Consider the following 12,185-nt stretch of genomic DNA (forward strand, 5'->3'; position numbering starts at 1 on the left):
TTGAGATACCTTTTTCCAAAGCAAAAAGAACATGAGGCAATGAAGACAAGACCTAAGCACACCTCCGAGGCGCCGACCCTGTCAAGGTTGTTCTCTGAAGTGCTACACGCCTGTGGTCGAGTTTCCTGCTAGCAAGAAACTCAGCCCGTTCTGTTTACGCACGCCCTATGAGGATTAAATGTTGCAGTTTTCAATCTGAGCCGAGAACCAGTTCTTTTGCTATGGAATACCGACGGTCATGGCAGGTGTTGCCTCGTTCTCCATCTCTGATACCCGGAAATCTGTTCGTTACAAGCATCAGACTGGCGATCTGTGTAACCAGTGGTGTTTTTACATTCTCTACCCAAGAACGAGGGGTGGTCTCTAAACAAACTACCCAATGAAGATTTCAAGTCCGAAAAGCCAAAGTTGAGACAGCCGAGCCTCTTGGATCGTGATTCTCTCTGAAATATGGGATTGTCATTATCCTCAGACTCTGGCAGTCGCTGTTAACGTTGAGAGCTGCTCTGAGGGTTCAACAGTGTTTACTTTCACCACACCCATATTTTAATACCTGAGGACCTGCTGGCTACACGGTATTGTCGCACTTAATATCCCATCAAACTCAAGCTCCAATTTTAACTCTCATCCTCTAACAGTCTTATTCTGAAGAGAGAGATCCCTCATGATTTGCATGCGCTGACTGCTCTGGAAAAACATGGTCAGCCATTCCCACACCAGGACATAGTCTCAAACACTGCAGAAGGTCCTCGACTTTGACTTTTGCAAAGCCTTGAGAGACATCATCCACCCCAATCCCCACAAGGACTTCATCACCAAGGTACCCCACCCCCAGGCGCGACATGTGGTCGATGTCATCTTCATCGTCTTCCCCAAGTCCTGGGGAATGAGGCTTCCACGCCCATGTGAGACCGGGGGTATAGGTGAAATCTCCCTCCCTTTTGACAAAGTCCGACTCATGGCCTTTCTTATTGCTACCATCAGCACGGCCACGGGACTGCGTGTGATCCTGTACCTTGCCATTGGGTCGACCTGATAATCCACCATCCTGATTTAGTGTCCAATTCCCCCCTGTCTTGGCTTTCCTATTTCCCATTCCCGGCCAATTTTCAGCATCACTCCATGGTTTCGCCCGTTCTTCCCTCATCAACAAAGGGAACTTACTCATCCCCACAACTTGAAATGGCTTCCTGCTCTCCCAGAGAAGCACGTATCTTTCATACCTCAATGGTAGGTGGATCACATTGCTGAATTTCCGGTGCACGACCGCGAAATGTATTGATCTGCCATCTTCTATTGCTTGCTCCTCCTCACATTGCCCCATCCGAGCCTCGGCACGCGTGCAGAGAAGCAGTCTCAGTGCGTTTGAGCCTTGATGCCAGCGACCCGGGTTTCCAAATTTGTCTTTTTCTTGGGCGTCGGTGAAGCAGGGCAGCTCGTAGGGTGAGGTCAAGTTACGCGTGGTAAGCCCGTTGCCGGTAAGTTTGGCGAATGTTCGTCCTCCTCTTCGCTTGATCGTTGTTGTATTTCTATGGGCTCTTGTCGTCCCATTCACCAGCAGGGTTCTGTTCAAGCCCGTGTCATCCTCTTGTAGAGGGCTTCTACCTAGCATATCGTACTGAACATAGGCTTCCTCGTGATTTGGAAACCACAAGACCCAATTCTTCTCGACAAGACTTCGACTCGATCTCGGATTGCGCGTGATTTCCGTCAAGTGCGGATAACTCATCAACATCGTACCAGTGCTGCTGCTGCCCTTCCCTCCCGTGCCTTGCTCTCTCTGGTTTTGCCGCAGTCGCTGGCGTGGCTCCAACACCTTATCCAACTCGGGAAAGACTCTCCGGAGATCCACAACCCACAGCCCGAGGCAGCCGTACCGACTGGCGCTGTTGACCAGGATCAACGGCTCGCCTTTCCCACTCCAAAACACCCGCGGGTCGTGGAAACCAGGGATATCGGGGAATGCGAGCCACGCGGTGTCGCATCGCTCAGCCGGTGTCGATGGGATGTTGATCTTCACGGGCTCCGTCACGCACCGCATGCCTCCGCGGCCGCCCAGCATGGACAGATCTGACGCCGTACATGCGCGCGTGTCCAGCGGAAGGACTTTGCTTGCGTTCGTGTTCGTCTCCGTGTCCAGATCGGGGCTCTGCCGCTGCTCATCGTGGGGCACACAAATATCCGCGAGACAAATATGCGACTCCTGATGATACCCCGTGGTGACGAGACGGGAGACAAGCACATATTTCGGGCCGGCCGACCGCGACGGCGAAGACCAGTATGGCAGCGGGATCATAGCGGGGTTGAAGAACCGCGCCTCCTCATCATGGGAGCCAGAAGACGTGGGCGTCATGCTGATGTCGTGCATCTCGGCTGACAGGCGCAGGTGCGATGTATGCCGATTCACGGCGTTGGGAGCGCAGGCCAGGAATGGCAGGATCCGGGAGTTTACACGTGGGAGCAACCGACGACGCCGCTGGTCCTGCTGCTGCAAAGCCGTAGCAGCCGGGAGAGGAGCTGTAGGATCGTACGCAGCGGCCCAAAGCTCCTGCTCAGCACCGGCTTCACTCCCATAGCCATAGCCATAGCCAAAGCCATCCTGGTGATCATGCCCAAGCAACCCCCAAAAAGACACGGTGTGGTTCCGACCCACTGACACAGCCGCTGATGATGATATCAACACACCACGTGTGGTCTGCCTCCTCAGGGCGGCGGCGTGCAGCAGCCTTGCCTCCTGCGACCATGAGAGGTTTTGGTGCTGCGAATGCGGGTTATATCGTGTGATGAGCAGCTGCGTGAGCGTGAGCACGGCCAGCACTGCTAGTGCGGGCAGGATGAAGCGACGGGTGGAGGGCAAGTAGAACATCTTTTCTTGGGGTCTTCGGCCTGAGACACTTTGTTCTTGGGTCTGATTCTGGGTTGTGGGTGGGTGGGTAGGCGTGCGTGAGCCGAAGAAGACGGCCTTACTGGTGCTACCGGTAGTAGTAATGGAAAGGGGAGCGGGTGAGCGAACGAAGGGAGGTCGAGGATGATGTGACACTCTGCCGAAGACGCTGGATGAGCCAAGTGGGTGGTAGATCCGTCAGGCTAGGCCTCAGACTCAGAAGTGAGCGACAAGGCGTACAAAAAAACCAAAGAGCCTGTTTCTAGCCTTCTGACCTTCTAACCACTTTTACTGTTTGATCTTGCAGCCTTTCATTGCACTTTGGGGAGATCTCCGCGTTGTCAATTGGTTCTTTTGGAGCCTCTGTGCGTTGATCGAATGTCTGAGGCAAGGGACGGTGTGCGAGGATGGCATTGTCTAAGCATTATAGTTGCTTAGCTGCGTTGAGGAGCTTTTACACATACAACAGCTAACATCTTGACAATTTCCGTATGCGTCCTGTGTGGTTTTACAAATGGTGCTCTGCAGATTGCTGCTAGGAGGCACGGATGGCATCAGGTTTATCAAGACTAGCTTGGTAGTCAGTCACGACCTCGTCTCTCAGATCCCGTAAAATCAGGAGTTCAAGATTTCTGCTCCTAAAAGTATTAAATGGTGATGTTCCCTCTATCACAAAATCGTATACTTTCATGGTTATTTTCTTTCTTGTATGGCCGAGGCCGTGGGGTTTCTTTCTTTCTTTCTTTCTTATACGTCTTCCTCCTCATCAGATTTATCGCTGGCGTCATCTTCGTCATCATCCGTCTCCCATCCTGCGGCTTCGAGATTGGATGATTTTATCCCAAAGCTAAGGCCAAAGCCAACGAAGGCAATGCCCCCGAATAAGCCAAAGGCGAGAGCCTCGCCTTTCGGTTCAACTCTAGTTGCGAGAGAGAAGAGGCCCCCGGATACAAAAGGACCTACAGCTCGTCCAGCAGCTGAGAGGGTCTGTGCTAGTCCGTTGAGGGTGCCTAGAACATTGTGGTTGGGAGCAGAATTCGTGATCTATCTACCGAGTTAGTCGCTGATTGCAATTTCCCCGGACTCCAGATAAGGGGGGCGGTAGAACTTACCAACAGTAAAGCACTCGTCAAGCCACCCACCGCGGCGACGGTCTTGACGAGTAGAACGATGCAGATCTCGAACCATAACCAACCAGCACCTTCTGAGATTGCCCACTGCCCTTGGTTGCCCCCTTTGTATCCAACCCATGGCATGAAAACATATGCAATCACGAACCCTCCGAACCCGGCTCTGTAAGCCCACCGGTTGCCGACCTTCTCCCGCAATTTTCCAAAGAGGCCGACTTGGAAAAGAATTGTCACCACCCCAGCGAAGGCAAGGGAGAGTCCTATCTCATCAGGGGCCAAGTCACGACCAGTCGGGGGGGCAGCCTGTGCGAAAATGGGGTATAGAGAGTTGAAAGAGATGTTGGATAGCTGAAAGATGAGATAAGTCAAAAGGAGCAGGATGGTATCACGGTTAAGTACGTCACTAGTCTTCAGCTCCTGTGTAGAGTGGAAAAACGTAGGCTGGTCATGGCTGGAAACGCTGTCCTCGTCATCTGAACCTTCGAGTATGCCATTGGCTTGAGTCTCATGACTGTGGTGGGATTTGGTTCTCCGCCGTAGGTATGATGGTCTGCTCGAACTTGTAAATTCCCACACCCAGGTGAAGAGGTTGCGGACCCTCGTGCCCAGAGGTTCCTGGTACTGTGCTTCTTCCAGACTCTCTTCCAGGAAAATGGTAGTCAAGACCAGATCCACAACGAGAATGGCGGCTGAGAGCAGATTCGGCAGTAGGTAGGGGTATGGGTTAGGTTTTGACTTGTCGAAGGGATTGTTCTCAAACACGAGCAAGCCACCGATGATGGGCCCGGTGATACCTCCAAGGCCGTACAGGACTGGCAGATAAGTAAAAGCCTGCGACTGGTTACTGCGATCGGTGATCTCTCCCAGGCATGTCGAGACGACACCCTGATTACCGTTCAAGAGACCCATCAAGGCCTGCACCAAAACCGCTTGCCAAAGGGTTCTGCAGAATCCGAACGCAACGAAACATGCCGCTGTGAACAGAGTCCCCATCAATATCACAGGTTTTCTACCTATATGATCTGACAGCCAACCCCAAAAAAAGTTGGATGCTAGTTGTGCTAGTGCGAATGCAGATGCGATTGTGCCAACATAGACTCCGACTTCTCGAGGGTTGACCTCTGGGAACGTCGATGCCATGGCAGGAAGGTAGGGGCTGATGGAGTTAAGCGCGGTCTGTTCACAGAGGGCGATTATAGCAAGAATAGCCATCTGTTTCTTGGGTAGAGGGGAGGCATGATGATGGTCGGGGCGTTGGTCGTGGAGGTCATGGCTAGAGGAATTGGAGGATTCAGATAAAGGCTGGCCTCGCGATTTGGGCGGAGAGATGCCGCCGAAGGTTTGGTAATGAGGTGTAGAGGACTTTCGACGCAACAGCGGGCCTTGGTCGGAAGGTTTCATGACTGGCGCGCATCAAGAGCTCTTCGACCGAAGGTGGGGGGAATTCGTGCTGCGACGGAGACAGCGAGCTCTAGTCTATGACACAGACGACATATAGAATGGCTTAGGGCGCGCGATGCTGCAATCTAGAGATAGACAAAAAAGAGGAGAATGGTTGTGGTTGTGTCCGAAGATGAGTGTGCACTGGCAATGTAGAAAATCTTCGTTGCAGGACCTGTCGAACCTTGACGGGAGGTGCACCTCCCATCCTACACTTTGCACTCGCTCCTACTCAGGCGCGCTGAATTCCGGCCATATCAAATGACGTCCTCGACACTGGCGGGCTCAGTCAATCGAAGTAGCTGTGGCATGCGCGTCGGGGGGAACTGAGAGCCTACTCCGTACTGCCTAGTAGTAGCCACGTTGAGCCCACATGTGATCTCGTCACGCCCCCCGGAACCCGGGGAAACTCCTTGATCCGGGTGCAGCCTAAGCCTAAGGAAATGCGAATGATTCGCGCAAGGTTCGAGATTTCGCCTAAATTTTGACTGGTCATGGTCTTATTCTGGCGCTTGGTAAATTTCACTGTCAGTGCCTAGCTATGGTCCAACAAAATGCTTCTTGCTCCTTTACTCGTACTCTGCACCTCCCAGAGATCCAGGAACACATTTCCCACAACGCTTTTCCAACAAGGTTCTCACATCTAATTTGTATTGTAGTGCTGGGTAAAATCATATGAGAGTGCGAACGGGCCACGCATGAATTCCAGCTGGGCCTTCTCGTCGTCTTTGATGCTGTTGAGCATCTTCAAAAAGGAGTCGTTTTCAAGCGCCTTTTCTGGATCTTGACTGAACAGCCTCGTAATGTTCTCGGTCGACACAGGGTCAGTCACTTTTTGGAACTTCTCTCGCCGGACATCCGAATATTTATCTAGGATAGTGTCGTCTGCTTTGCCTTCATAGATGCCAATGAGGCAATCAGATAGCCCACCGATGTCCACGATGCCACCAGTCAATCCTAGCCCACCAAACGGATTGCAAACTGCGCTCTCGGTTAACAAACATGTCACTCTCTACGACAACGGATATGACTCACTGTGTGCTGCGTCAGCAGCGAGAAGAAATCGTCCCACGTGGAGACTTTTAACCAATCGTTGATGGATCTTGTATGGACTGATAGCTGCAAGCTCATACTCACCAGGTTTGGGGTGACCAGGCAGCATCGCCTCAAATTTCATCGGTTGTCGCGCAATCAGTTCCTGGTCAGTCAAACCTGGAATCTCCCCGTATGACACTCGCCAATAGCTTAACTTAGTTGGATCGGGGTTCTTAGTCAGGCGGGCCACCATATGCCAATGCTCGGGATGAATGAAGAATTGAACATCCTCATAGCCGAATTTCTCGAACGGATAAGCGACCTAGACAATGCTTAGAAAGACCATCTCTAAACTACATTCTCGATTCGACTTACGTTGGTGGCCACAATCTGTTTGTCCCAGGTGTAGCCGGGGAAATCTTTGTCGGGGTAAAGCCTTCTTCTGACGATGCTTGAAGCACCATCGCAACCCACGATGTAGGTAGCTTCTAAACGCTTGTTACCTTCGGGGGTTTCCACATCGACCCACGCCTTTTCATCGTCTTGTCCTATGTCAACGACTTTGTGATTGAAGGACACCTTCACTGAAGGCTGCGCTGTGGCATGTCGGTAGAGAAGCTGATCGAGTTGGGCCAATGGCATACATGCCAGTCTATCAGGGTCGTCTTTCATGAGACTATTGTTGAATCCAGCAAGATAGGTACCATCTAGCTTTCGCCAACACATTATAACAGGGTCGAATCCATCCTTCCTGATCTCATCGATAACTCCTGCACGCCGTAGTTCGTACGCCGCGGGAGGCCCATAGTATGCTGCTCTGGGCGAGTCATCCAGCTTACTCGAAGCTTCCAGTACTTGGACCGGGATTCCCTTCTTTGCGAGAATGAGAGCGAGAAGCAAGCCAGACGGACCAGCGCCAACGATGATGGCCCATGGTTTATCTAAGGAGGGCATTTCTGGAAGACTGAAGAGTGACTAGTCAAGTGAGATGTTCTTTTGCGACAATTGGAGCATGAAAGGGGGGCTTGGCCAGATCGAGCAGGATTCCGAACTTATACAGAAATCGTGTTCAACATGAGCCCCGCGCATGGGCTCAGAACACGGACAGTTCCTGGCGAACCTACCGAAAGGACGTTGCTAGTGGAAGTTGCTAGCCCAGACCTTGCCAGCATGGGGAAATCCCGGATGTGGAGAAGCATCGTAGAAAGAGAAAACAGACCTGAAGAATAAGATGTGGGGCAAGTTTGTTGGCATTTCTGCAAAAAGGCAGAGCAGCAGGGGGGTGGCCGTGTCGATGAGTAAATGAAAGTGAGTCTTCAGAAGAACTGATCTTATATGCGTCGAGCTAGGCTGATCAACGATTGACTTCGTGCGAACACCGGGATAATACCTCCCTATCTAAAATTGGAGGTTATGCAGAAGGAACACCTTGACGGTTCCAAGTGGGAGCACGAGCGAAGGTCAAAGCCACATACAGAAAGGCTGTATTGGTGGGTAACGGACATGCACCAGTAGAGCCTCACCGAGTTGCAATGCTCTGTGATTTGGCAAGCACAGTCGATTCTCAGAGTCTCGTATGTGGAGAGTGGGAGCTAGGAGACCACTCGCGTGATCGATATCGAGGATGGGTCGCTTTGGCGAAGGATTTTTCGTGGGGCTTTCGATATGTACCACCGTCGTACTCCGCACGTTGTAGGGAGTAGAGTGTCTACGAGTAAGATAAAACTATCAACGCTAGTGCTTCAGTCTTCACTATGTGTAGGGAATTAATTGTTTCGCATTTTCAGAGTCAACAACATAGTGACTTCATCATGCAACAGTCGAAAGTCTAATCACCTAGTCTCATGCAATCCTCCGAGAGGCCCGCGAAACCTTCTCGGTCTCTTGCTTATTTCTACTTGAACCCTAACACGGCAATTGGTTCAGGTAGTTCGACCATCGAGAGGGGTTGCTACAACCTCGGGGTCGCAGTGAAACGTGACTATTATTACCAAGTACTAGGTACAATTGGAGCTCCGCTCAGACACATATAGCGGGCCAGAAAGATGTTGCTGGGGAGTTAGCAACCATTCTTAGAATCGATACTGGCTTCCACAATAACATCTGCGACCCTTGATTGAGGTTTAGGTACTTGTTCGAAAGAACTGACCTCATACCGTGGCAAAGACAAGTGATTGAGCCACCATCTCAGCCAATATCACTCTCCTGATCGACTAAAACACATGAAGGTCGTTGTCGTCGGAGCTGGCCTAGGAGGCTTGGCCTGTGCTCTTGCCTGTAGACGGGAAGGTATTGAAGTGGACGTACTCGAGCGGGCACCTGAAATTTTGCCTGTACGGCGGCCTGTTTTCCGACGATGCCATTGGATCATCTCTATCTGGGACTAGCAGTGTACTGATGTTCAGTGTCTTCTAGATTGGCGCCGGCATTCAGATTCCTCCAAATGGGGCTCGGGTGTGTCGTTCACTTGGAATCCTAGAAAAAGTGAAACGGAATGCCACCATTTTGGAACAGATATTCATTAGACGATATTCAGATGGCCATGTTCTCCAGGAGAGACAGTTGGGCAATCGATGTATCGAGAGATACGGGTGTCCTTGGCTGTAAGTGTGTCCTATCTGCCAATTTCGAGCGGGTCATTCTTAAAGCGTCGATCAAAAGGGTTCTTCATCGTTCAGCATATGTTGGAGTCATGCTCGAGGAGGCTACAGCAGCGGGTGTATGCGTCCTCGTCGGTGCGAATGTGGTGGACATCGACTTTGAAATTCCACATGTGGTTCTCGATGACGAGAGGATCATCAAAGCCGACGTAATTGTGGGCGCCGACGGTAGGAGAGCATCCACCTTTCTCACCTGAAATCATCGCCTTCGGATTGACATTTTCAGGGTTGTGGTCAACAACTCGAGACAAGCTGCTGGGCACTTTATCACCGCCAATTGAGACAGGAGACTTAGCCTATCGAGCCACGTTCAATCGAGCTGAACTGCTGGCCATAGACAATGTGCGGGTGACTGAGCTATGTTCACGCAGAAGTGTAAATATTTGGTTTGGGCCGGACAGACATGCTGTCTTCTATCCAGTTCACGGCGGAGAACAATTCAATCTTGTCTTGCTGCGCCCTGACAATATCCCGCCCTCAGCGCGAACGGTGCAGGCAGATATAGAAGAGATGAGGTCAACTTTCGACGGCTGGGATTCCACGTAAGTTCTTACCGTCGATGCGAGATTGCGTCTGCTGCGCTCGTGCTGCTTGCCGCTTACCATCTCTCCTGTACGCAGACTCGAAAAACTCATTTCTTGTGTTTCATCCGCGTTAAAGTGGAAGCTGTGCCACCATAGGGAGCTTGAGACGTGGACGAGGGTCAGTAGACTGGTCCCAGGAGCAACCGAACGGTGATATGACTGACACAACACAGGGCAGCGTGGTCCTGCTAGGAGATGCATGCCACCCCACTCTTCCATATCAAGCTCAAGGAGCCGCCATGGCCGTTGAGGATGGTGCGGTCCTGGGAAGACTGCTTGGAGCATTCCAATCCGATGCAAGTCCCGAGAAGTCGCTCCTTGCTGTTCTCAAGCTCTACGAGAGCTTGCGCAAATCCCGCACCACGACCAACGTTCAGGCTGCCACCAGCAATCGAAAAATGTTTCACATGTCTGACGGACCCGAACAGGTCAAGCGGGACGCGGAGCTGAGAACAGCGGATTATACCAAGCCAAGTGCTTTCAGGTGGCTTGATCCTGAGCATAATATGGATATGCTGGGTTTTGACGCTATCTTGGATAGTGAGAAAGCTTACAAAGTACTCGTAGCATCTACATTGGGTACCTAGGTATAGATACACCATGGCTAAAGCTCGGCGCCAGACCTTGCCCTCGTCTGAGGCCCTTTCACGTGGAACGTGAGTGAGCTACACGTGATGTGCTAACCTAATGATAATATGCTCACCAGCGGTTGCCATGCGGGTGCGTGCGGGCAGTACTCCGTACTCCGTACAGTACCGGGTGGTACATATCCTGACCTACCAAAGCACGTAAGTGAGTCCTCCACCTGGCATGTCAGGAGTCAGGATTCGTACATACCATCCGCTATCTGACACTGTCTTTAACTGGGTGTATGAATTGATCCAACTTTCACGCTGCACGCTGCTTTGCCATACAAAATGGTATCAAAAGACAAACTAACTGAGGCTCACCAGACGCTTTGGGATGAAGGCATTCAAATCCGGAAAGAAGTGGTTGGAGCCGAACATGTTCAAAGATCACTACAAAACGTCTCAGACTTTGCTCGGCCACTGCAAGAGTTGGTGACCGAAGTGGGCTGGGGCGTTGTATGGCGGCGTGAGGGTTTGGAACGCAAGACTCGATCACTTCTCAACATTGGAATGTTGTGTGCTCTTAATCGAATGGCAGAGCTGGCAGTCCATGTCAAAGGTGCAATCAACAATGGTGCGACCGAGGTTGAAATCCGAGAGACCTTGATCCAGGTTGCTGTCTATTGCGGCATGCCAGCCGCACTTGAAGGTACCAGAGTGGCTGAAGGAGTGCTCAGATCGATGCAGGAAGAAGGCATAGACAAAAGCAAAATCGCCAGCACCTAACTCGAATGGTGAAGCAGCCAGCTTAGTAGGAGCAGGTGCTGACATGGTCGATGGCATATTCATCGAGTCGGGCATGCGAGTGTACGAGGTACCCCGTACGTGATGGGTGCATGATCAGCGATCAGTGATCACCAGAGAGCCGTTCTCCGATTAGGCTGCCTGAGTCAAAGGCCATATTTATTTTTAATTACAGCCAAAAGGCCAGAGATGTTTACGAAGGAGCAATAAAAATGGGTCTACCGACTTTGAACTGTACAGATCGGAGTTGGGCTTGCAGGAAACCCTGATTGAGCCAGCCAGCCCTATTACCTGAAGTCCCCCGTATGGGTGCCGTACTCCGTACACGATTACCCATTCGCCCACCTATTTTGCCCTGGATCAGTGGCCCAACCCTTCAAACATAGGTTCTCTGGGGCCCCCTTGGGCTCGCCTGTCATCACTTTAAGCCCTTAGCCCACCACTAACGGCGATAACCAACGCCGCCAAGTTAACCACCTTACCTCCCCCTCGCCTTCCTGGCCCCCAGCCGCTCCTTAGGTGGCAGCAGCGGCTCCTACGAGTACTGCTACTGGTATGAGAGCAGTGAGCACTCGGTCCTCGCCATTGGCGGTGTCCCATTATTATTCTAGACCTTCCACCCTCGGGCTGGCTGCGCTGACTGACGGAAGCATCCATCAAGACTCACCAGCGCCACGACGCTATGCATTGACACTACTCGCTGCGGCTACGGCTACGGCTACCACTACCAGCACCACCAACACCACATCACACACTTCGCCTGTCCTCACATTCTCCTGCACAAGGCCTTTGCATTGCTGCATTATTGCGTTCATCCATGGTCTGAATCGGCATCAATCCTTCGCCATTTAACCATCCTTCTCACCTCATCGCTTCAGCATCCTTTCCCTCGTTTCATCTGCTGTCCTCGGTCAGCAAAATTCCAATTCTGCCCTGTGTATCAGTTGCATCTCGAGGTTGCCTTGCCCTGCCTCGCCTTGCCTGGTGCTGGCCGTGCCTCTGGCTGTCGCCTTGTCCCCGCGACCAAACACCTGTCTGTGCCATCATCAGCACTCATGGTCCTCTGATCGCTCTCGACC

The 12,185-nt window shown here is 51.8% G+C and overlaps 5 protein-coding genes across 5 annotated transcripts; 2 read left to right on the forward strand and 3 right to left on the reverse strand.

Moving 5' to 3' along the window:
* Positions 1-709: 709 nt before the first annotated feature.
* On the reverse strand, positions 710-2,413 carry A1O9_02148 (uncharacterized protein; the record flags this gene model as incomplete). The annotated part of the gene is made up of 4 exons (XM_013407723.1): positions 710-930; positions 994-1,500; positions 1,606-2,128; positions 2,174-2,413. Coding segments are annotated over 4 exons (1,491 nt in total), but the record flags the coding sequence as incomplete, so codon positions are not given.
* A 1,218-nt stretch (positions 2,414-3,631) lies between these two features.
* A1O9_02149 (uncharacterized protein) lies at positions 3,632-5,415 on the reverse strand (the record flags this gene model as incomplete). Its single annotated transcript, XM_013407724.1, has 2 exons — positions 3,632-3,928; positions 3,997-5,415. 2 exons carry the CDS (start codon positions 5,413-5,415, stop codon positions 3,632-3,634), a joined length of 1,716 nt encoding a protein of 571 aa, XP_013263178.1.
* A 682-nt stretch (positions 5,416-6,097) lies between these two features.
* Positions 6,098-7,443, reverse strand: A1O9_02150 (uncharacterized protein; the record flags this gene model as incomplete). The annotated part of the gene is made up of 3 exons (XM_013407725.1): positions 6,098-6,435; positions 6,490-6,811; positions 6,865-7,443. 3 exons carry the CDS (start codon positions 7,441-7,443, stop codon positions 6,098-6,100), a joined length of 1,239 nt encoding a protein of 412 aa, XP_013263179.1.
* Positions 7,444-9,025: 1,582 nt separating this feature from the next.
* On the forward strand, positions 9,026-10,320 carry A1O9_02151 (uncharacterized protein; the record flags this gene model as incomplete). The annotated part of the gene is made up of 4 exons (XM_013407726.1): positions 9,026-9,317; positions 9,376-9,691; positions 9,770-9,851; positions 9,907-10,320. The coding sequence occupies 4 exons, from the start codon at positions 9,026-9,028 to the stop codon at positions 10,318-10,320; spliced, it is 1,104 nt and encodes a 367-aa protein (XP_013263180.1).
* A 13-nt stretch (positions 10,321-10,333) lies between these two features.
* Positions 10,334-11,088, forward strand: A1O9_02152 (4-carboxymuconolactone decarboxylase; the record flags this gene model as incomplete). Its single annotated transcript, XM_013407727.1, has 3 exons — positions 10,334-10,389; positions 10,440-10,521; positions 10,687-11,088. 3 exons carry the CDS (start codon positions 10,334-10,336, stop codon positions 11,086-11,088), a joined length of 540 nt encoding a protein of 179 aa, XP_013263181.1.
* Between the last annotated feature and the right edge of the window lie 1,097 nt (positions 11,089-12,185).

This window comes from Exophiala aquamarina (assembly GCF_000709125.1).
Source record: "Exophiala aquamarina CBS 119918 chromosome Unknown aczIA-supercont1.2, whole genome shotgun sequence".
In the NCBI taxonomy this organism is placed as follows: domain Eukaryota; kingdom Fungi; phylum Ascomycota; class Eurotiomycetes; order Chaetothyriales; family Herpotrichiellaceae; genus Exophiala; species Exophiala aquamarina.